At 41.1% G+C, this 26,947-nt stretch overlaps 1 protein-coding gene across 1 annotated transcript in view; it reads right to left on the bottom strand.

Annotated features, from left to right (window-relative positions):
• Window positions 1-1,502: 1,502 nt before the first annotated feature.
• LOC130296663 (oocyte zinc finger protein XlCOF6-like) overlaps window positions 1,503-26,947 on the bottom strand; it is a 53,476-nt gene continuing 28,031 nt past the window's right edge. Inside the window, exons 2-3 of the mRNA XM_056548451.1 lie at window positions 6,991-7,687; window positions 1,503-4,201 (exon numbers count right to left, since the gene is read on the bottom strand). Coding sequence (XP_056404426.1) covers window positions 2,739-4,201; window positions 6,991-7,687 — 2,160 coding nt within the window. The 3' untranslated portion in view covers window positions 1,503-2,738. The remainder of the gene's footprint in view (window positions 4,202-6,990; window positions 7,688-26,947) is intronic.

Here is a 26,947-nt window from a genome sequence, read left to right as displayed (position 1 = left end):
TCCTCTCTGCTCGGTCCCTGCTCTTAAAATTAAGATTTTCTTTTTAGGACCGAGCGAGGAGACGTTCTTATGTTGTTGCTTCCATTCAGTATAGTTTAAGTATAATTATGAATCCATTACATTTCTTGTACAGTGTTATCTCCGTCTGGAGTGGGTGGAGTCTATACTTTAAGCAATTCTGTGTTGCACTGTGTCTCTCAGAGCGCAGTTCTGTGGATCACTCCCAACTCTCTTCCTTAGTACAGCCTTGTTACTGCTTGTAGTTACTTTGCTAGTCTTTTTTTTTTTTTGCCTTATTTCTCTGGTATCCTGCTAGAACGTACTTTCTCCCCAGTTTGGGTAATTAATCTCTAATTATCTTAGAGATTATTCTCTTGTTTTATTTTTTCTTCTTAGACCATGTCTAAGAGCATCATATTTTTAACTTCTTAAGAATGAAGGGCGTACCTGTACGCCCCCATCCAGCTCCCTTTCTATGACGCAAGGTCACACAATGACCCCGCGTCATAGTGGGGTGGTCCCGACTGCTATCAGCCGCTAGGACCGGTGGCTAATACCGGACATCACTGATCCAGGTGATGCCCAGCATTAACCCCTTAGACGCCATGATCATCTAAAATAGAAAAAAAAATCTCTGCAGCTCAGTGGAGCTGATCGGGACCACCGTGTCCCTATCAGCTAAGAGGACAGCTGGAGGGCTCCCACCTGCCTCCTCACTGTCCGGTGATCTGAAGCTTCAGTTAGCCTCAGTAGGCTGGAGCAGCAGAGCACTGATAACACTGATCAATGCTATGCTGTGGCATAGCAGTGAACAGTGTTGCATTCTGAGGATAAATAGAATAGTCCTTTCTGGGGACTATAAAATAGTGTAAAAAAAACGAGTTAATAAACATGAATTAACCCCTTCCCTAATAAAAGTTTGAATCACCCCCCTTTTCCTATTAATAAATAAAATGTAAACAAAAATAAACATGTGGTATCGCTGTGTGAGTAAATGTCCGAACTATAAAAATATAACATTAATTAAATCGCACGGTTGTTGGCGTACATATAAAAAAAAATACCAAAGTCCAAAATGACATCTTTTTGTTCACCTTGTATACCCTAAAAAAATGTATAAAAACCGATAAAGTCCCATCAAGACAAAAATGGTGCCGATAAAAACTTCACTTACGGTGCGAAAAATTTGCCCTATTAGAGAGTAACTCTAGTAATTTTTTGCCCAAAATTATCACAACAATTCCGACATGTACATAGTAAAAGTAAGCCGATATTTTTTACAATGCAAAAAATCATAAAAAAATACATAAAAAATAAGTTTACGAAAATTATACTTTCAGATGTCTACTTTATTTTGACAGCATTTTTTTTCTAATTAAAATTTTAAATGGATTAAAAAACTAACAATCTTATTTAAAAATTAGAAAAAGTAAATTTTTTTATGTGGTAGACCATAGAACCCAACCCTCCCCCAAATGAGCCCATTTTAAAAACTAGACCCCTCAAGGTATTCACTATGGGGTATAGTGAGTATTTTACCACCATAGCAGGAATTATTACAAAATCAGTGTAAGTAATTTTAAATTAGCTTTTTTTTGTTACAAATTTGTTGGACATACATTTTGTACATAGTGTCTGAAATCATGGAAATGTGCCCCATATTTTATTACATTGTTCGTCCCGGGTTGGCCAGTCCCACCCAGGAGAGGAGCCCCCTTTGGCTTTCAGGAAATCATGATAAGAATTATAGACCCCACTCCATGCCTGCAGAGGATCGGAGGTGGCAGAACCGTACCACACCCCCACGAGTGACCCCATATGGACCATAAAATATGTATTAACTGGAGCAGGGACCGCTCTGACCAGTCCTTGGTCGGCTAGATGTGACACGACGCTCTCTATGACAGTTACCGTGCCTGATGCATATATCTGCCATGTTGTAGAATTAGCGGGAAGCGGCCCTGTCGGAGCCACTAGGTGACTTTGTGTGGATGCTGCTATTGTATAGGTTGGCATCACTTTTTTGACGTGGCGCTGGCAGATACCTAAAACTAAAGCGCAGTATGAACAAGTAGGGTCACACGAAGGGCACCCGCAGCGTATTTCACTCTGTGTGTCTGCTCCTGACTGCCGGCAGAAAATCCGTCACTATGAGCGAACACACAGGGCTACCCAGCCGCAGAGGTCGGCAGCGTGAAACATGGTACGGATGTGCTCCGTGTTACCCTACCTTTTGTGTATTTTAATTTTTTATTCTTTTAATTTATTTTATAAAAAGTGTGTATTATATTTTTACATGTTTAAAACAAAAAATTCTTTGACACTCACCTGCCTCATTAGCATAATAATTAAGCAGGCGAAGCCAACAGAGGGATATGGAGGAGACCGGGGAGCTTTGCCAGACGGCTCCCCACCTCCAATGCGCAATGGAGTGCATTAGGAATAATATGTAGGTATTTACCAACATAACTCTGCACCTCCTGATCAGATTTAAGTGAGTGACCCATCATTATAAAGCGGTTCACCCGCGGGTGAACTGTCAGTTTCTCTTTAAATATATTATTTATTGGTTATTACAGACATTTCTTATTTATCATGTAGTGCTCTATGTTGCTTTCTCTTTCTCTTGTAAGATACAAGACTTGTACCAGTTGTTTATTTCTTTCTTGTACAAAAGTTGAAAAATAAATAAGGAAATGTTTACTCTCTTCTTGGTCTTTGAAAGAATTTCCTACATTCTAGCAAGAAAATGCCTTCTCCCCTATGTGAATTCTTTGATGTTTTAGAAGATCTGCTTTCTGAATAAAACATTTTCCACATTCTGAACATGCAAATGGGTTCTCCCCTGTGTGAGTTCGTTGATGTGTAAGAAAATATGATCTGCGAGTGAAACATTTCCCACATTCTGAACATGTTAATAGCTTCTCCCCTGTGTGAATCCTCTGATGGCACAAAAGACTTGATTTTGCATTGTAACTTTTGCCACATTCTGAACATGAGAATGGCCTAGTTCCTGAGTGACCTCTCATATGGGCTATAAGACTTGGTTTAGCATTAAAACATTTTCCACATTCTGAACAGGAATAAGGTTTCTTTCCTGAGTGAGTTTCTTGATGTCTAGTGAGATGTGATTTCTGAGTATAACATTTTCCACATTCTGGGCATAAAAATGGCTTCTCCCCTGTGTGACATGTGAGATGTTTAATGAGATTTGATTTCTGAATAAAACATTTGTCACATTCTGAACATGAAAAAGGTTTCTTTCCTGAGTGGATTCTTTGATGTGTTACAAGCACTTCTTTTTTAGAAAAACATTTCCCACATTCAGAACATGCAAATGGCTTCTCCCCTGTGTGAGTTATTTGATGTCTAGTAAGATCTAATTTAAAAGTAAAGAATTTGCCACACTCCAAACATGCAAATGGTTTCTCCCCTGTGTGAGTTCTTTGATGTTCAACAAGATATGATTTCTGAGTATAGCATTTGCCACATTCTGAACATGAAAATGGCTTCTTCCCTGTGTGAGTTATTTGATGTTTAACAAGATTTGATTTCTGAGCATAGCATTTGCCACATTCTGAACATGAAAATGGTTTCTCTTCTGTGTGCGTTAGTTGATGTTTAAGAAGATCTGCTCGCCGTACAAAACCTTTATCACATTCAGAACATGCAAATGGCTTCTCTCCTGTGTGACTTCTTTGATGTTCAACAAGATGTAAGTTTGTAGTAAAGCTTTTCCCACATTCTGAACATGCAAATGGCTTCTCTGTCATGTGAGTTCTTTGATGTTGAACAAGATGTGATGCCGCCGTAAAGCATTTTCCACATTCTGAACATGCAAACGGCTTCTCCCCTGTGTGAATTCTTTGATGTTTAGTAAGATCTGATTTAGAGGTAAAGCATTTGCCACACTCCAAACATGAAAATGGCTTCTCCCCTGTGTGAGTTCTCACATGACTTTTCAGATCTGATCTTTGAGTAAAACATTTGCCACATTCTGAGCATGAAAATGGCTTCTCTCCGGTGTGAATCCTTTGATGTATTCGAAGATATGATTTCCGTGTAAAACATTTACCACATTCTGAACACAACACCGCCTTCTTCCCTGTGGGAGCTCTTCGAGGTTGAACCAGTTTTGACTTTACAGTATGATGTTTCTTATGTTCTGAACATGGAGATGGCTTCTTTACTATATGGACATCTGCCAACAATAATACAGATAAGTGTAAGTACATTTTTTCGGATAGGGGACAAGTTGTCTAAAGCTGCAGAACTCCTCTAAGTACTGCTGAATAAGGGTTCTTATAGAAAATAAAAGAATAGACAAAGATGAGCAAATCTCCCAAAATTTATTTTGGATGCCTTCACTCGAATTAGTCATCAATAATACAAACAAGCAGATCTCAAGGTAATAAAAAATTATACTATTAATAATAATAATGCATATTGTATTATTATTATTATTATTATTATTAATAATTACTATTATTTTTATTACTTTGAGGTCGGCTTGTTTGTATTATTAAAGTTCTATTATTTTCTTTGGGTATTGGATTAGCTGTACCTCAGTAATAAAATAGGTGAAGTGAGCCGCACCCTAATATTAGGCTATCATATTAGCCATCAGACTAAACTTTTATTTGGCTGCACACATTGCACGGGGCCCAGTTGAAGGGGTACTCCGGAGAGAAACAACTTTCCATATATGACAGTACCTTAGGTAGTTGCACAAGTATATAATATGAATTTCGGGTAGAATACAGACATGGTCGCACATCTACAATCTTGTATAATGATCTGATTGCTTCTCAGCACAATATCAAAAACTAACAGGTTGTTATTATACATTTTTGATCAAAAAGTACAAGCCCACTCGCCACGTCAAGGCCACCTATTTAGAGTGGGTCCCTAACGTCCCTAGCATAAAATGGCGCAGCACCGGGCGGCGACGACCACCACCGCCGCGACACCAGTGCCCACGGGGGGGAAACGACCTACTGGCAGAGCGGCCCCAATGCCACTCAAACCAGTCTATGGGCCGCACACCCCCCCCCCGCAGACACGGCGCCACGGCAGCAACGGACACTGCACAGCACCACACCAGTGTGAACAAGGTGTAATAGCTCACTTACCATGCTCTCCCAGTCAGACTGTTTGAACATGTGCTGCACTCTTCCCCACCCCCTCAGCCCAACCCTATATAGGTGGTAATTAGCCACACTAGGGCCATTTCACTCCTAGCAGCCTCCCAGTCTGACTGGGAGAGCAGGGTAAGTGAGCCATTACACCTTGTTCACACTGGTGTGGTGCAGGGCGGCGTCCGTTGCTGCTGTGGCGCTATGTCTGCGGGCGGGTGCGGCCCATAGACTGGTTTGAGTGGCATTGGGGCCGCTCTGCCAGTGGGTCGTTTCCCCCCCGTGGGCACTGGTGTCGCGGCGGTGGTGGTCGCCGCCCGGTGCTACGCCATTTTATGCTAGGGATGTTAGGGACCCACTCTAAATAGGTGGCCTTGACGTGGCGAGTGGGCTTGTACTTTTTGATCAAAAATGTATAATAACAACCTGTTCGTTTTTGATATTATGCTGAGAAGCAATTAGATCATTATACAAGATTGTAGATGTGCGCCATGTCCGTATTCTACCCGAAATTCAAGTATATAATATACTTGTTGCCGATTATGGGTGTATACAGGTTTTTCAGACTCCCTGTACCACCACTGGGAAGTAGGGAGTTCCCTGGCGGCCATCTTACAGACAACACGTTACCACTAGGGGCCCGGCCAGCTCCCGTGTATGAATTCAGGCCGCCGTCTGTGTGGTGACTAATCTGAATGTGCACTGCCGCGTCCTTTGACGTCGCCCCATGCCAGACAGGGGAGGGAAGTTAAAACGGACTGGGGAACCACTCTTCACAGAACGGGGGAGGAAACTTTCCTCCAGCGTGTGGCAATGTCAGAGGATGGGAAGAAGTTTAGGGAGCACAAAAGAGTCCCCTCCATGGTGCACAACTATTGCTGTTTGCTAGTAGTACACACACAGAAATTTCTTTCCCTTACATCTCTGGCCAATCACAGGACACCACATGCCATAACATAGTTCTGGTGAAACTGCACTGGGCCGGTGATTTACACAGTACAGTACTATATTTGTGAGGGAGAAGGGGGTTACTGATGCTCTCTTCTTGCAAGGTGCTTTGTGAGCAGACTGAAGGAAGGGGTTACCCTAAGCACTTATTGCTGCTGAGATGCTAAAGTGGGAACTGAATAACATACAATGGTGAATATACAAAAGACAGCTGCCCTGAGCTATATGGGCAGTGAGAGATGAGAGAAACATCAATTTACCTTTCAGGGACAGTGTGGATCATCTGCAAGTAGACTGGCTCAGCTTGAAGGTACACGATCCAGGCATTCTCAGGCCCTCTCCTGCATATAGCACAGGCTAAGCCCCACCCCCACTTCCTGTGTTATCTCCTGATCTAGCTGTTACTAGAGACAGATTCTTCTGACAACAGGGAGTGGACAGCAGACTAGCAAGACACCTAGTGGCAGAGACTTAGAGCTGTTTTTTTGGAGAGAAATTTCTTGAAATGTTAGCGACCAATAAAGTTTAATTTTATCTTCTAAGGTACTACAAAGGAATCTAGTAAAGAGGTAGCCTGAGTTTTTAGTGTAAAAAATCTTATAGCTGTTTCATCTAAAGTCAATTACTTCTCCCTAACAGTAGATGATGAAGGGATCGGCCTCGCTCAAATATTTTTCATCTCCATATTATAGCTGTACTTCTGCATCCATTATAAATGCACAACATGTGTTATCGCCTTTAATGGTCTCAAATTTTTACCAAAATTTTGTTTGTATTTTGGCTGAATAAGGAATATACGGCAGAAAAGACTGACACGACACTTAAAATATATTCCACAAAAAATTATTGTAGTGGTACAAAATGATTGTATTGTGACTGTTTTCTTCATTTAGTGGTCACTACTCACTTGGGTTGTTACCTGTAGGAATGTCCTCCATATACTGCTCATCACCGCTCACATCTGTCTCTTCTTCCTCTATCTCTGGAGCATTAATATAGTTTAGATCTTTCCTTGCAGGAATTTCCTCCATATACTGCTCATCATCACTCACATCTGCCTGTTCTTCTTCCTTTATGTCTGTAGCATTAATAGATTTCCGATGTTTCCTTTTAGGAATATCCTCCTTTAACTGCTCATCACTGTTCACACCTGTCTCCCCTTCTTTCTTTATGTCTGGAGCATTAATATAGTTCAGATCTTTCCCTGTAGGAATGTGCTCCTTATACTGCTCATCACCACTCACATCTGTCTTTTCTTCTTCCTTTATGTCTGGAGCATTAAAATAGTTTGGATCTTTCCTTGTAGGAATTCCCTCCATATACTGCTCATTACCGCTCACATCTGTCTCTTCTTCTTCTTCCTTTATGTCTGTAGAATTAATATAGTTCAGATTTTCCCTTGCAGGAATTTCCTCCATATACTGCTCATCGCCATTCACATCTGTCTCCCCTTCTTCCTTTATGTCTGGAGCATTAATATAGATCAGATCTTTCCCTATAGGAATAATTTCTTTATACTGCTCATCACTGCTCACATATGTATCTTCTTCTTCCTTTATGTCTGGAGCATTAATAGAGTTCAGATCTCTCTTCTGATCCATAACCTGTGAAATAAATATTGTAAATGTCCTTAGACAGTAGAGAAGTCATGTGGAATGTTTTAGATTAGCCAAAAAATCATGAATTATAATGATGGCCAAAAATGACAGGAGTAGATCTACTAGAAGATAGACATAGATATAAGATGGTGGATCAATAACCTCAGGACCCTCATACACATGTATATCCGGCTAGACAGGCTTCAGCTTGTGTCAGTGGAGGAGATCAGCTCCTGCCAGACACCTCTAGGGAAAATATAATTACTGTTAAGAATTAATTCTGTTTCTAAGGATCCTCCATGACAGCAGCACAGGAGGAGGAAGATGCCGCTCTCCTCCGTAGTAATAATACACGTTTTAGTAAGAGCACTTAAAAAAATGGTTTACTTCATAATGGCAGCTCCCATCCGCCACGTTAAAAAAATAAAAAGTGTATAGCCAGCTTATTAGGTAAAACAGATCCATAATGATTAGACACTATTCTTACAACAACCGGAGGATTTGAAAAAAAAGCTTAAAAGGGGTACTCCGCCTATAGACATCTTATTCCCTGCGAACAGACTTCTCATCCCCTATCCTTTGGATAGGGGATAAGATGTCTTTAGTCGGAATACCCCTTTAACGTCAGACAATTGTATTGCTTAGTTTGTCCATGCATCTTTTACATAGGAAAAACGAAGCGCAGGTTCAGAGATCATATTTGTTCTATCCGTACGGAAATAGGAGCTTCCCGCTTCATAGTAGTGCTGGGCGGTATGACAAAAATGTATATCATGGTAATTTTCTAAATTATGACGGTTTCACTGTATTTAACGGTATTTTTTTTTAAATGTGAATTTTTTTTCATTAATTTTTTTAATTTCATTTTTTAAATGGGAAAAGGAGGTTGATTCTGACTTTTATTAGGGGGAAAGTTAAATGATCTTTATTAACTATTTTTTTCCACTTTTTTCTTGCAATGTTATAGCCCCCATAGGGGCCTATAAAATTACATACACTGATCTTTTACATTGATCATTGTTATCCCATAGGATAACATAGATCGATGATTCTGCCGCTTGACTGTTCATGCCTGGATCTCAGGCACGGAGCAGTCATTCAGCAATCGGACAGCGAGGAGGCAGGTAGGGACCCTCGTGTCTGGAACAGCCCACTGAGCTAACCGGCAATGATTAACTTTACCTTTAGACGCAGTGATCAACTTAGAACGCTGCGTCCAAAGGCTTAATAGCGCGCGGCACCGTGATCAGTGGCGCGCACTATTAGCCACGGGTCCCGGACGTTTCTAGGTGTCGGGCCGACCCGCTATGACGTGGGACTAAGGTGCGACCCCACGTTATTTAAAGGGAGCGGGCGGAGGAAGTTTATCATATAAATTTTTCATACACTGGTATTGTGGTATATGAAAAATTCATATCATAAAAAAAATAAAAAAATAAAAAATAAAATAAAACCGGTATTCAGAGTGAACCGTTATACCGCCAGCACTACTTCATAGGTCACATAAGTGAACGTCATAATAGTGACACCCGATTTATTCAGTTTACATATGAATGTATACTATATACTGACCCCTTACATATGAATGTATACTATATACTGACCCCCCTACATATGAATGTATACTATATACTGACCCCCATATATGAATGTATACTAAATACTGACCCCCCTACATATGAATGTATACTATATACTGACCCCCCTACATATGAATGTATACTATATACTGACCCCCATATATGAATGTATACTAAATACTGACCCCCCTACATATGAATGTATACTATATACTGACCCCCTACATATGAATGTATACTATATACTGACCCCCCTACATATGAATGTATACTATATACTGACCCCCTACATATGTATGTCTACTATATACTGACCCCCCTACATATGAATGTCTACTATATACTGACCCCCCTACATATGAATGTATACTATATACTGACCCCTACATATGAATGTATACTATATACAGACCCCCCTACATATGAATGTATACTATATACAGACCCCCTACATATGAATGTATACTATATACTGACCCCCTACATATGAATGTATACTATATACTGACCCCCCTACATATGAATGTATACTATATACTGACCCCCTACATATGAATGAATACTATATACTGACCCCCCTACATATGAATGTATACTATATACTGACCCCCCCCCACATATGAATGTATACTATATACTGACCCCCCTACATATGAATGTATACTATATACAGACCCCCTACATATGAATGTATACTATATACTGACCCCCCTACATATGAATGTATACTATATACTGACCCCCCTACATATGAATGTATACTATATACTGACCTCCTACATATGAATGTATACTATATACTGACCCCCTACATATGAATGTATACTATATACTGACCTCCTACATATGAATGTATACTATATACTGACCCCCTACATATGAATGTATACTATATACTGACCTCCTACATATGAATGTATACTATATACTGACCCCCTACATATGAATGTATACTATATACTGACCCCCTACATATGAATGTATACTATATACTGACCCCCCTACATATGAATGTATACTATATACTGACCCCCTACATATGAATGTATACTATATACTGACCCCCTACATATGAATGTATACTATATACTGACCCCCCTACATATGAATGTATACTATATACTGACCCCCCTACATATGAATGTATACTATATACTGACCCCCCTACATATGAATGTATACTATATACTGACCCCCCTACATATGAATGTATACTATATACTGACCCCCTACATATGAATGTATACTATATACTGACCCCCCACATATGAATGTATACTATATACTGACCCCCCACATATGAATGTATACTATATACTGACCCCCCACATATGAATGTATACTATATACTGACCCCCCACATATGAATGTATACTATATACTGACCCCCCTACATATGAATGTATACTATATACTGACCCCCCTACATATGAATGTATACTATATACTGACCCCCCTACATATGAATGTATACTATATACACAGACCCCCCTACATATGAATGTATACTATATACAGACCCCCCTACATATGAATGTATACTATATACAGACCCCCCTACATATGAATGTATACTATATACAGACCCCCCTACATATGAATGTATACTATATACAGACCCCCCTACATATGAATGTATACTATATGCTGACCTCCCTACATATGAATGTATACTATATACTGACCCCTACATATGAATGTATACTATATACTGACCCCCCTACATATGAATATATACTATATACTGACCCCCCTACATATGAATGTATACTATATACTGACCCCCCTACATATGAATGTATACTATATACTGACCCCCCTACATATGAATGTATACTATATACTGACCCCCCTACATATGAATGTATACTATATACTGACCCCCCTACATATGAATGTATACTATATACTGACCCCTACATATGAATGTATACTATATACTGACCCCCTACATATGAAAGTCTACTATATACTGACCCCTACATATGAATGTCTACTATATACTGACCCCCCTACATATGAATGTCTACTATATACTGACCCCCCTACATATGAATGTATACTATATACTGACCCCCTACATATGAATGTTTACTATATACTGACCCCCCTACATATGAATGTCTACTATATACAGACCCCCTACATATGAATGTATACTATATACAGACCCCCTACATATGAATGTATACTAAATACTGACCCCCCTACATATGAATGTATACTATATACTGACCCCCTACATATGAATGTCTACTATATACTGACCCCCTACATATGAATGTCTACTATATACTGACCCCCTACATATGAATGTATACTATATACTGACCCCCTACATATGAATGTATACTATATACTGACCCCCCTACATATGAATGTATACTATATACTGACCTCCTACATATGAATGTATACTATATACTGACCCCCTACATATGAATGTATACTATATACTGACCCCCCTACATATGAATGTATACTATATACTGAGCCCCTACATATGAATGTATACTATATACTGAGCCCCTACATATGAATGTATACTATATACTGACCCCCCTACATATGAATGTATACTATATACTGACCCCCTACATATGAATGTTTACTATATACTGACCCCCCTACATATGAATGTCTACTATATACTGACCCCCCTACATATGAATGTATACTATATACTGACCTCCTACATATGAATGTATACTATATACTGACCCCCCCCACATATGAATGTATACTATATACAGACCCCCCTACATATGAATGTATACTATATACTGACCCCCTACATATGAATGTATACTATATACTGACCCCCCTACATATGAATGTATACTATATACTGACCCCCCTACATATGAATGTATACTATATACTGACCCCCCTACATATGAATGTATACTATATACTGACCCCCTACATATGAATGTCTACTATATACAGACCCCCTACATATGAATGTCTACTATATACTGACCCCCCTACATATGAATGTCTACTATATACTGACCCCCCTACATATGAATGTATACTATATACTGACCCCCTACATATGAATACTATATACTGACCCCCCACATATGAATGTCTACTATATACTGACCCCCCTACATATGAATGTATACTATATACTGACCCCCCTACATATGAATGTCTACTATATACTGACCCCCCTACATATGAATGTATACTATATACTGACCCCCCTACATATGAATGTATACTATATACTGACCCCCTACATATGAATGTATACTATATACAGACCCCCTACATATGAATGTATACTATATACTGACCCCCCTACATATGAATGTATACTATATACTGACCCCTACATATGAATGTATACTATATACTGACCTCCTACATATGAATGTATACTATATACTGACCTCCTACATATGAATGTATACTATATACTGACCCCCCTACATATGAATGTATACTATATACTGACCCCCCTACATATGAATGTATACTATATACTGACCCCTACATATGAATGTATACTATATACTGACCTCCTACATATGAATGTCTACTATATACTGACCCCCCTACATATGAATGTATACTATATACTGACCCCCCTACATATGAATGTATACTATATACTGACCCCCCTACATATGAATGTATACTATATACTGACCCCCCTACATATGAATGTATACTATATACTGACCCCCCTACATATGAATGTATACTATATACACAGACCCCCCTACATATGAATGTATACTATATACAGACCCCCCTACATATGAATGTATACTATATACAGACCCCCCTACATATGAATGTATACTATATACAGACCCCCCTACATATGAATGTATACTATATACAGACCCCCCTACATATGAATGTATACTATATACAGACCCCCTACATATGAATGTATACTATATGCTGACCCCCCTACATATGAATGTATACTATATACTGACCCCTACATATGAATGTATACTATATACTGACCCCTACATATGAATGTATACTATATACTGACCCCTACATATGAATGTATACTATATACTGACCCCCTACATATGAATGTATACTATATACTGACCCCTACATATGAATGTATACTATATACTGACCTCCTACATATGAATGTATACTATATACTGACCCCTACATATGAATGTATACTATATACTGACCTCCTACATATGAATGAATACTATATGCTGACCCCCCTACATATGAATGTATACTATATACTGACCCCTACATATGAATGTATACTATATACTGACCCCTACATATGAATGTATACTATATACTGACCCCTACATATGAATGTATACTATATACTGACCCCTACATATGAATGTATACTATATACTGACCCCCTACATATGAATGTATACTATATACTGACCCCTACATATGAATGTATACTATATACTGACCTCCTACATATGAATGTATACTATATACTGACCCCTACATATGAATGTATACTATATACTGACCTCCTACATATGAATGTATACTATATACTGACCCCTACATATGAATGTATACTATATACTGACCTCCTACATATGAATGAATACTATTTACCGACCCCCTACATATGAATGCATACTATAAACTATAGAGCTGTGTATGTTATATATGTCTGCAGCAGAGCTGTGTGTAATGTGCATGTAGCTGAGCTGTATGTGTACACAGTAGAGCTGTATATGTGTAATGTACATGTAGCTGAGCTGTATGTGTACACAGTAGTGCTGTATATGTGTAATGTACATGTAGCTGAGCTGTATGTGTACACAGTAGAGCTGTATATGTGTAATGTGCATGTAGCTGAGCTGTATGTGTACACAGTAGAGCTGTATATGTGTAATGTGCATGTAGCTGAGCTGTATGTGTACACAGTAGAGCTGTATATGTGTAATGTACATGTAGCTGAGCTGTATGTGTACACAGTAGAGCTGTATATGTGTAATGTACATGTAGCTGAGCTGTATGTGTACACAGTAGAGCTGTATATGTGTAATGTACATGTAGCTGAGCTGTATGTGTACACAGTAGAGCTGTATATGTGTAATGTACATGTAGCTGAGCTGTATGTGTACACAGTAGAGCTGTATGTGTGTAATGTACATGTAGCTGAGCTGTATGTGTACACAGTAGAGCTGTATATGTGTAATGTACATGTAGCTGAGCTGTATGTGTACACAGTAGAGCTGTATATGTGTAATGTACATGTAGCTGAGCTGTGTATGTGTTATATACACTCACTGGCCACTTTATTATGTACAGCTGTGAATTGCTTTTTAACACAAAAAGCTGATCAGCCATTCACATGACAGCAACTCAATGCATTTAGGCATGTAGACATGGTCAAGACAACCAAGATAACAGGAATAAAAAATAGAAGGCGCTTCAAAACATATGCAGAGCGATACAGTAAAGTATGTAGCCTTAGTAGACATGCAGCCCGAAACTGGTCTTATTCCAGAATGAAAACAAAAGAAGTTACAGTAAAAGACACAACTTTAAATCCACAGAGAGTGAAACATCAATAGGATAAATGTCCGCTGACAGAGACCCCGAGCCCCATCAGAGGTGACTAACCACATCAGGGTCTATCCAGCCTCAATATATAAGTTTGCACCCAGGGACCCCACATCACATGAAGTTTGCACATTATTTTAAGTTTTTCAGAAATTCCCCTTTCAAAATGAACTATAAGGACCCAAAATTGTCATATCATCTATAGTGTTATCAAAACCAGTAAATGCGCGAAAACTAAAATTTGGGACTAGCACTCCTCTGTGCTCACTCCTGTCCTATCAGACTGCAGCATGAAAAGAGAGAGGAGGGGGGTTACAGAGCCGCCTGCGGTGATTGGATAAAGAGACCCCCTAGAAGCCCTTGCATTAAAACCCATTGGATCTTTCAGCCCCTGACAGAACACAATATGGAAGTAAAAGTCTGAAATCCTATAGGATCCCACATATTCGTGATCCTGGATTGGGCAATTTCCAGCTGTGATGTCAGCATAAGAGGCTTTAACCCCTTAAGGACTCAGCCCATTTTGGCCTTAAGGACTCAGACAATTAAATTTTTACGTTTTCATTTTTTCCTCCTCGCCTTCTAAAAATCATAACTCTTTTATATTTTCATCCACAGACTAGTATGAGGGCTTGTTTTTTGCGCGACCAGTTGTCCTTTGTAATGACATCACTCATTATATCATAAAATGTATGGCGCAACCAAAAAACACTTTTTGTGGGGAAATTAAAACGAAAAACGCAATTTTGCTAATTTTGGAAGGTTTCGTTTTCACTTTGTACAATTTCTGGTAAAAATGACATGTGTTCTTTATTCTGAGGGTCAATACGATTAAAATGATACCTATTATTATATACTTTTATATTATTGTTGCGCTTAAAAAAAATCACAAACTTTTTAACCAAATTAGTACGTTTATAATCCCTTTATTTTGATGACCTATAACTTTTTTATTTTTCCGTATAAGCGGCGGTATGGGGGCTCATTTTTTGCGCCATGATCTGTACTTTTTTTTGATACCACATTTGCATATAAAAAACTTTTAATAAATTTTTTATAATTTTTTTTTAATAAAATGTATTAAAAAAGTAGGAATTTTGGACTTTTTTAATTTTTTTTCGTTCACGCCGTTCACCGTACGGGATCATTAACATTTTATTTTAATAGTTCGGACATTTACGCACGCGGCGATACCAAATATGTCTATAAAAAATGTTTTTTACGCTTTTTGGGGGTAAAATAGGAAAAAACGGACGTTTTACTTTTTTATTGGGGGAGGGGATTTTTCACTTTTTTTTAACTTTTACTTTTACATTTTTTTTTACACTTGAATAGTCCCCATAGGGGACTATTCATAGCAATACCATGATTGCTAATACTGATCTGTTCTATGTATAGGACATAGAACAGATCAGTATTATCGGCGATCTTCTGCTCTGGTCTGCTCGATCACAGACCAGAGCAGGAGACGCCGGGAGCCGCACGGAGGAAGGAGAGGGGACCTCCGTGCGGCGTTATGAATGATCGGATCCCCGCAGCAGCGCTGCGGGCGATCCGATCGTTCATTTTAATCGCGAACTGCCGCAGATGCCGGGATCTGTATTGATCCCGGCACCTGAGGGGTTAATGGCGGACGCCCGCGAGATCGCGGGCGTCAGCCATTGCCGGCGGGTCCCTGGCTGCGATCAGCAGCCGGGATCAGCCGCGCATGACACGGGCATCGCTCCGATGCCCGCGGTTATGCTTAGGACGTAAATGTACGTCCTGGTGCGTTAAGTACCACCTCACCAGGACGTACATTTACGTCATGCGTCCTTAAGGGGTTAAAGGGGTTATCCAGGAAAAAACTTTTTTTTTATATATCAACTGGCTCCAGAAAGTTAAACAGATTTGTAAGTTAAAAACAGAGATATCAATGTCCGGCACTGCTACTGACCACCGAAAAGGACCTGGATCTAGGATGAATAGGAGTAATCCCCGAAGCTGAGGTAGTGCTCTGACTTGTAAGGCGAGTCAAATACAATGTGCAAGGAGAAGGTGAAAAAGTCGGCAGACTCACCAAGGCTTCTTTTTTCAGGGTTGCTTCTTTATTAAATACTCACATACAAAACTTTGTGCAAAAGGGGAGAGAGGATGATATGGAGGGGGGTATTCACTGTCTGGCGACAGAATCTGTTTCACTCGGTAAACGAGCTTCTTCTGGCCATGATTGTTAGGAACACTGTGCTGTTTCTTATACAGGTGGGTACTCAGGTTCAATCACTTAGAACCTCCCATCTGTCTTGACGTAAGACTTCAAGGCGTTGGCTTTTAATCCAGCCCTATAACGTCTTTACTATGTCAACGTCATAAGAATCCAGCGTATAATATTATCATATTATCATATTATAATATTCATACAATGACTTGGGAACCGGGTTGGAGCTTATGCTCCATTGATGTTGTTAGCTTATATACCCGCATCCCGTCGGAGGCGGGTATAGGAGCTATGAAAGACTTCCTAAGATGGTCGAATAAATCTAACGAATTTATTCTGTTCATAGAGGAAGCCCTTTCCTTCCTTCTATCGAACAGCACATTCAAGTTTGCCGATCAGTGGTACAAACAGGACACCGGGACCCCGATGGGCACCCCGGTGTCCTGCATGTACGGAAACATATTTTTGGCCGTTTTGGAAAGCCAGATCGTCTATTCTTCCAATAATCCATATATCGCATGTATCAAATTATACATGCGATATGTGGATGACATTCTTATAGCATGGTCAGGTTCAGAGGTACAATTTCATGACTTTGTCACATATCTAAATACAACTAACTCTGTGAATATGTCCTTCACCTCGCAATATGGGGGAACATCATTGGAGTTCCTAGACCTAAAACTTAGGGTTCAGGGAGAGAGGCTCACCAGCGAAGGCTATAGAAAACCTATTTCAAGGAACACCCTTCTTCACTATGGTAGCTCTCATCCAGACTCAGTGAAGAGGGGTGTCCCTTACGGACAATTTGTGAGATTACGAAGAAACAATGAATCGGATGAGATTTATGGGGAACAGGCAAATGATCTAGAAAAGCGCCTGTTGGAACGGTCCTATCCGAGGACCTTAATAAAAGAAGGTCGCAAACGAGCAGATAAGTGCCAGAGAAAAACCCTTCTGAACACCAAAAAAGAAAAAGAATCAGTACCCACTAGTAAACGCTTTGCATTCACTTTTCAAAATTCACCACTCAATCAAGTCATAGAACAGGCAGTCAGACGTAACTGGCATATAATAGAAGGAGACCCAGATCTGAAAGAAGTAGCTAGTCGAAAACCGCTTATCTCATATAGAAAGAATAAATCGTTAGGAGATATACTACAAAAAAGTAGAACGATGCCTCCTAAAAAAGAGACACAGTGGCTAGAACAATTTACACCAAAGGGGAACTACGCCTGTAGAACATGTAACTTTTGTAAATATAATGCTGAGTTGAAAACGATGCGCATGGGACCCATAACACATACTGTTACAGATCTAATAACTTGTCGAACAAAATATGTGGTCTATGTTATGTTCTGCCCCTGTGGCTACCACTATATTGGGAAAACGATTCGTCAGCTCTGTGCGAGAATAAGGGAACATATGTATTCGCTTCGCACACTAAAAGGAGCTCCTCGCTTTATATCCCATATGGTGGAAGTTCACGAAGGGAAGCCTGATGTATTAACCTTCTCCGGCGTGGAGAGAGTTAAACCCAGACCGGGGATAGATACAGATCGCTTACTGTTGCAGCGAGAAACTCACTGGATAATTCGTACATCAGCAACAGGCCCTATAGGCCTGAATGATAAGATAGATTATGCACCTTGCTTTTAATATACTTTGTTTTTAATGCACTTTTTCCCCCATCCCTTCTATTGATGCTATTGATGTTATTATATGCTGGATTCTTATGACGTTGACATAGTAAAGGCGTTATAGGGCTGGATTAAAAGCCAACGCCTTGAAGTCTTACGTCAAGACAGATGGGAGGTTCTAAGTGATTGAACCTGAGTACCCACCTGTATAAGAAACAGCACAGTGTTCCTAAAAATCATGGCCAGAGGAAGCTCGACTACCGAGTGAAACAGATTCTGTCGCCAGACAGTGAATACCCCCCTCCATGTGATCCTCTCTCCCCTTTTGCACATAGTTTTGTATGTGAGTATTTAATAAAGAAGCAACCCTGAAAAAAGAAGCCTTGGCGAGTCTGCCGACTTTTTCACCTTCTCCTTGCACATTAGATTTGTAAGTTACTTCTATTAAAAAATCTTAATCCTTTCAGTACTCATGAGCTTCTGAAGTTAAGGTTGTTCTTTTCTGTCTAAGTGCTCTCTGAAGACACCTGTCTCGGGAACCGCCCAGTTTAGAAGAAAATTCCCAAAGCAAACCTCTTCTAAACTGGGCGGTTCCCGAGACACGTGTCATCAGCGAGCACTTAGACAGAAAAGAACAACTCAACTTCAGAAGCTCATAAGTACTGAAAGGATTAAGATTTTTTTAATAGAAGTAATTTACAAATCTGTTTAACTTTCTGGAGCCAATTGATACATATAAAAAAAAAGTTTTTTCCTGGATAACCCCTTTAAAGCCCCCGACTTGGCGTTCTCGTGCTCAGAGCCCAACTACCTCTTCACAAAGTCACTTAGGTGACGAAATATTTTGGGTGGGGCTGAGCATTAGGATTTTAAAGGAGTATTCCGGCCAAAAAACATTTTATTCCCTATCCAAAGGATAGGGGATAAGATTTCTGATCACGGACATCACGCCCTCTCCCATAGACATGAATGGAGGGTGCGAGGCGTGACGTCACATCCCCAATCCCGGAAACACGTAGGTTTCAGAAACTGGAGATTCAGCACCCGCATAGAATGCGGGTGCTGCAGTGAGATCGATAAAGATTTAAAGGGGTACCCTGGTGAAAAACTATTTTTTTTTTTTAAATCAACTGGTGCCAGAAAGTTAAACAGATTTGTAAATTACTTCTATTAAAAAATCTTAATCCTTCCAGTACTTATCAGCTGCTGTATACTACAGTGGAAATTCTTTTCCGTTTCAAACACAGAGCTCTCTGCTGACATCACGAGCACAGTGCTCTCCGCTGACATCTCTGGCCATTTTATGAACTGTCCAGAACAGCATATGTTTGCTATGGGGATTTCCTTTTACTCTGGACAGTTGCTAAAATGGACAGAGATGTCAGCAGAGAGCACTGTGCTCATGATGTCAGCAGAGAGCTCTGTGTTTGAAACGGAAAAGAATTTCCACTGTAGTATTCAGCAGCTGATAATCCTTCCAGTACTTAATATTTTTTAATAGAAGTAATTAACAAATCTGTTTAACTTTCTGGCACCAGTTGATTTAAAAAAAAAAAAAAAAGTTTTTCACCGGAGTACCCCTTTAACCTCTTAAGGACCCAGGACGTACGGGGACGTCCCCGCACCCTGGGCCTTAAGGACCCAGGACGTCCCCGTACGTCCTGGCGTTTTCCGGTCTCTGCCGCTCGCCGGGCAGAGATCGGAACTGGATGCCTGCTGAAATCCTTCAGCAGGCATCCAGGGCAAACGCCGAGGGGGGCCATGTAGGCCCCCCATGTCGGCGATCGCCGCAAATCGCATGGGAAATCGCCCTTGCGATCTGCGGCGATACCGGGCTGATCGGGTCTCTGGGACCCGACCACCCGGTAATTTCGCATGATCCCGGCTGTCACAGACAGCCAGGACCATGCTGAAGTATCGGAGCGAGGTGGCAAGCCGGCCACCTCCTCCGATCCCCTGCGATCTGTCGGTTAGTGAACCGACCAATCGCAGGAGGGGGGGCGGTTACTTCCTCCCGTCCTGCCCGGCCCCTGAAAGTCGGGACAGGACGGGAGGAAGACCGGAGGACGCGGCGGGGGACGGGGGAGTGCTGGGGCCCGGCCCCGGTACTTACCTCGTCCCTGAAGACCCGGATCCAGACGATGAAGATGGCGGCGGCGGCGACAGGTGAGTAGATCTTCAGCCGCGGTCGGGCCCTTTACAGCAATGCACGTCGCCGTAAAGCGACATGCATTGCTGTAATAGGACCCTGTAAACTACAACTCCCAGCATGCCCAGACAGCCCTTGGCGTCTGGGCATGCTGGGAGTTGCAGTTTTGCAACATCTGGAGGTCCACAGTTTTTGGACCACTGTGCCCTTCCAGATGTTGCAAAACTACACATCCTCAGCATGCCCTTACTGTCCAGGCATGCTGGGAGTTGTAGTGCTGTAACATCTGGCCCTTCAGATGTTGCAGAACTACAACCTCCCAGCATGCCTGGACAGTTTTTGGCATACTGGGAGTTGTAGTTTTGCAACATCTGGAAGGGCACAGATTGGGGAACCACTGTATTAGTGGTCTGCAAACTAGTCCTCCAGATGTTGCAAAACTACAACTCCAAGCATGCTGGGAGTTGTAGTTCGGCAACATCTGGCTCTAAAGATGTTGCCGAACTACTACTCCCAGCATGCCTGAGAATGTTTGGGAGTTGTGGGTTTTGCAACAGCTGGAGGCACACAGGTTGGGAAACATTGTTTCCTAACTCAGTGTTTCCCAACCCGTGTGCCTCCAGCTGTTGCAAAACCACAACTCCCAAACATTCTCAGGCATGCTGGGAGTAGTAGTTTTGCAACAGCTAGAGGTCCCCCCCCTGTGAATGTACAGGGTACATTCACATGGGCAGGGGGCTTACAGTGAGTATCAGGCTGCAAGTTTGCAATGCAGCAAATTTTGCGCGGCAGCTCAAACTCGCTGTAACCCCCCGCCCGTGTGACTGTACCCTAAAAACACTACACTACACTACACTTACACAAAATAAAATAAAAAGTAAAAACACTACATATACACATACCCTACACAGCCCCCCTCTCCTCCCCAATAAAAATGAAAAACGTCTGGTACGCCACTCTTTCCAAAATGGAGCCTCCAGCTTGTTGCAAAACAACAACTCCCAGTATTGCCGGACAGCCGTTGACTGTCCAGGCATGCTGGGAGTTTTGCAACAGCTGGAGGCACCCTGTTTGGCAATCACTGGCGTAGAATACCCTATGTCCACCCCTATGCAAATCCCTAATTCAGGCCTCAAATGCGCATGGCGCTCTCACCTTGGAGCCCTGTCGTATTTCAAGGCAACAGTTTAGGGACACATATGGGGTATCGCCGTACTCGGGAGAAATTGCCTAACAAATCTTGGGGGGCTTTTTCTCCTTTCACCCCTTATGAAAAGGTGAAGTTGGGGTCTACACCAGCATGTTAGTGTAAAAAAAATAAACTTTTTACACTAACATGCTGGTGTTGCCCTATACTTTTCATTTTGACAAGAGGTAAAGGGGAAAAAAGCCCCCCAAAATTTGTAACGCAATTTCTCCCGAGTACGGAGATACCTCATATGTGGGCACAAAACTGCTCTGGGGGCGCACAACAAGGCCCAGAAGGGAGAGTGCGCCATGTACATTTGAGGTGATTTGCACAGGGCTGGCTGATTGTTACAGCGGTTTTGACAAACGCAAAAAAAAAAAAAACACCATGTGACCCCATTTCGGAAACTACACCCCTCACGGAATGTAATGAGGGGTGCAGTGAGAATTTACACCCACAGGTGTCTGACAGATCTTTGGAAGAGTGGGCTGTGCAAATTAAAATGTTGTACAGACCACTGTTCCAAAGATATGACAGACACCAGTGGGGGGCAAATGCTCACTTTACGCCTTCTTACGTTCCTCAAGGGGTCTAGTTTCCAAAATGCTATGCCATGTGGGGGTTATTTTGCTGTTCTGGCACCATAGGGGCTTCCTAAATGCGACATGCCCCCCCGAGCAAAATTTGCTCTCAAAAAGCCAAATATGACTCCTTCTCTTCTGAGCATTGTAGTTCGCCCGTAGTGCACTTCAGGTCAACTTTTGGGGTACCTCCATACTCAGAGGAGATGTGGTTACAAATTTTGGGGGTATTTTCTGCTATTAACCCTTGCAAAATGTGAAATTTGGGGGGAAACACACCTTTTAGTGATTTTTTTAAATTTTATTTTTACGTATGCAAAAGTCGTTAAACCCCTGTGGGGTATTAAGGCTCACTTTATTTCTTGTTACGTTCCCCGAGGGGTCTAGTTTCCAAAATGCTATGCCATGTGTTTTTTTTTGCTGTCCTGGCACCATAGGGGCTTCCTAAATGCGACATGCCCCGAGCAAAATTTGCTCTCAAAAAGCCAAATATGACTCCTTCTCTTCTGAGCATTGTAGTTCACCCATAGTACACCTCAGGTCAACTTATGGGGTACCTTCATACTCAGAAGAGATGGGGTTACAATGTTTGGGGGGTATTTTCTGCTATTAACCCTTGCAAAAATGTGAAATTTGGGGGGAAACACACATTTTAGTGAAATTTTATTTTTATTTTTTTACATATGCAAAAGTCGTGAAACACCTGTGGGGTATTAAGGCTCACTTTATTCCTTGTTATGTACCTCAAGGGGTCTAGTTTCCAAAATGGTATGCCATGTGGGGGATTTTGCTGTTCTGGCACCATAGGGGCTTCCTAAATGTGACATGCCCCCCAAAAAACCATTTCAAAAAAACGTACTCTCCAAAATCCCCTTGTCGCTCCTTCGCTTCTGAGCCCTCTACTGCACCCGCCGAACACTTTACATAGACATATGAGGTATGTGCTTACTCGAGAGAAATTGGGCTACAAATATAAGTATACATTTTCTCCTTTTTCCCCTTGTAAAAATTCAAAATTGGGTCTACAAGAACATGCGAGTGGAAAAAAATGGAGATTGTGAATTTTCTCCTTCACTTTGCTGTTATTCCTGTGAAACACCTAAAGGGTTAAAACGCGGACTGAATGTCATTTTCAATACTTTGGGGGGTGCAGTTTTTATAATGGGGTCATTTGTGGGGTATTTCTAAAATGAAGACCCTTCAAATCCACTTCAAACCTGACTGGTCCATGAAAAATTGTGAGTTTGGAAATTTTGTGAAAAATTGGAAAATTGCTGCTGAACCTTTGAAGCCCCTCTGGTGTCTTCCAAAAGTAAAAACACGTCAATTTTATGATGCAAATATAAAGTAGCCATATTGTATATGTGAATAAAAAAAAAAATTATTCGGAATATCCATTTTCCTTACAAGCAGAGAGCTTCAAAGTTAGAAAATGCAAAATTTTCAAATTTTTCATAAAATTTGGGGATTTTTTCACCAAGAAAGGATGCAAGTTACCACAAAATTTTACACTATGTTAAAGTAGAATATGTCACGAAAAAACAATCTCGGAATCAGAATGATAACTAAAAGCATCCCAGAGTTATTAATGTTTAAAGTGACAGTGGTCAGATGTGCAAAAAAAGGCCGGTCCTGAGGTGTAAAATGGCTGGGTCTTAAGGGGTTAAGCACAATTTACTTTGGTGAATGGGAAAAATTGGGTATTTTTTGGTTACCCAGGTGACCTTATAGCGTATTGTTGATTACTTACCCTCCATATACTGGTCTTTGCCTTTATTATTTTGTTGGATAAAGAGACCCAGCACAGCAGACAGAGGGGGAGGAGGAGAGACACGACCCCTCCAGAGCAAAGATGACAAACCAAGTGAGCAACAGAAAGAAGAGAAGTATAGGTGCAAAATAAATATTGATTGGTTTGCGCTGCTGGAGAAGATGTGTGGTTATTCACAGATAAAGGAGATTCATACCTGATCCTGTAGGGGAAAGGAATGATTCAACGCTAACACTTAAATGTGAAGCAGGTGTGTGGGGTAATACTGGAGGCTTGCTGCATCTAACACATGAAAAAAGGGAGAATTATAAAACAGTCTTTGGTTCCTGCTATGTGTGCATAAAGGGGTACTCCGGCGCCAAGACATCTTATCCCCTATCCAAAGGATAAGGCATAAGATGCCTGATCGCAGGATACCCGCCGCTGGGGACCCCCGTGATCTTTACACACAGCACCCCGTTAGAATCAGTCACGGAGCACGTTCACTCCGGGTCTGCTTACTGGCGTCACACACTGATAACACACTGTAACAAACCTCCTCCTCATGTAATCTCCTTACTACTGGGATCACACACTGATAACACACTGTAACAAACCTCCTCCTCATGTAATCTCCTTACTACTGGGATCACACACTGATAACACACTGTAACAAACCTCCTCCTCATGTAATCTCCTTACTACTGGATCACACACGGATCACACACTGTAACAAACCTCCTCCTCATGTAATCTCCTTACTACTGGGATCACACACTGATAACACACTGTAACAAACCTCCTCCTCATGTAATCTCCTTACTACTGGGATCACACACGGATCACACACTGTAACAAACCTCCTCCTCATGTAATCCTCCTTACTACTGGATCACACACTGATAACACACTGTAACAACCTCCTCCTCATGTAATCTCCTTACTACTGGGATCACACACTGATAACACACTGTAACAAACCTCCTCCTCATGTAATCTCCTTACTACTGGATCACACACTGATAACACACTGTAACAAACCTTCTCCCTCATGTAATCTCCTTCTACTGGGGATCACACACTGATAACACACTGTAACAAACCTCCTCCTCATGTAATCTCCTTTCTACTGGATCACACACTGATAACACACTGTAACAAACCTTCCTCCTCATGTAATCTCCTTACTACTGGGGATCACACACTGATAACACACTGTAACAAACCTCCTCCTCATGTAATCTCCTTTCTACAGGGATCACACACTGATAACACACTGTAACAAACCTCCTCCTCATGTAATCTCCTTAACTACTGGGATCACACACTGATAACACACTGTAACAAACCTCCTACTCATGTAATCTCCTTACTACTGGGCTCACACACTGATAACACACTGTAACAAACCTCCTCCTCATGTAAACTCCTTACTACTGGGATCACACACTGATAACACACTGTAACAAAACCTCCTCCTCATGTAATCTCCTACTACTGGGATCACACACTGATAACACACTGTAACAAACCTCCTCCTCATGTAATCTCCTTACTACTGGGATCACACACTGATAACACACTGTAACAAACCGCCTCCTCATGTAATCTCCTTACTACTGGGATCACACACTGATAACACACTGTAACAAACCTCCTCCTCATGTAATCTCCTTACTACTGGGATCACACACTGATAACACACTGTAACAAACCTCCTCCTCATGTAATCTCTTACTACTGGGATCACACACTGATAACACACTGGTAGACAAACCTCCTCCTCATGTAATCTCCTTACTACTGGGATCACACACTGATAACACACTGTAACAAACCTCCTCCTCATGTAATCTCCTTACTACTGGGATTCACACACTGATAACACACTGTAACAAACCTCCTCCTCATGTAATCTCCTTACTACTGGGATCACACACTGATAACACACTGTAACAAACCTCCTCCTCATGTAATCTCCTTACTACTGGGTCACACACTGATAACACACTGTAACAAACCTCCTCCTCATGTAATCTCCTTACTACTGGGGATCACACACTGATAACCACACTGTAACAAACCTCTCCTCATGTAATCTCCTTACTACTGGGATCACACACTGATAACACACTGTAACAAACCTCCTCCTCATGTAATCTCCTTACTACTGGGATCACACACTGATAACACACTGTAACAAACCTCCTCCTCATGTAATCTCCTTACTACTGGGATCACACACACTGATAACACACTGTAACAAACCTCCTCCTCATGTAATCTCCTTACTACTGGGATCACACACTGATAACACACTGTAACAAACCTCCTCCTCATGTAATCTCCTTACTACTGGGATCACACACTGATAACACACTGTAACAAACCTCCTCCTCATGTAATCTCCTTACTACTGGGATCACACACTGATAACACACTGTAACAAACCTCCTCCTCATGTAATCTCCTTACTACTGGGATCACACACTGATAACACACTGTAACAATCCTCCATCGTCATGTCCTTACTACTGGGATCACACACTGATAACACACTGTAACAAACCTCCTCCCTCATTAATCTCCTTACTACTGGATCATACACTGATAACACACTGTAACAAACCTCCTCCTCA

Source organism: Hyla sarda, chromosome 1, assembly GCF_029499605.1.
Source record: "Hyla sarda isolate aHylSar1 chromosome 1, aHylSar1.hap1, whole genome shotgun sequence".
NCBI lineage: Eukaryota > Metazoa > Chordata > Amphibia > Anura > Hylidae > Hyla > Hyla sarda.
This window is presented reverse-complemented; position numbering and strand designations above follow the sequence as displayed.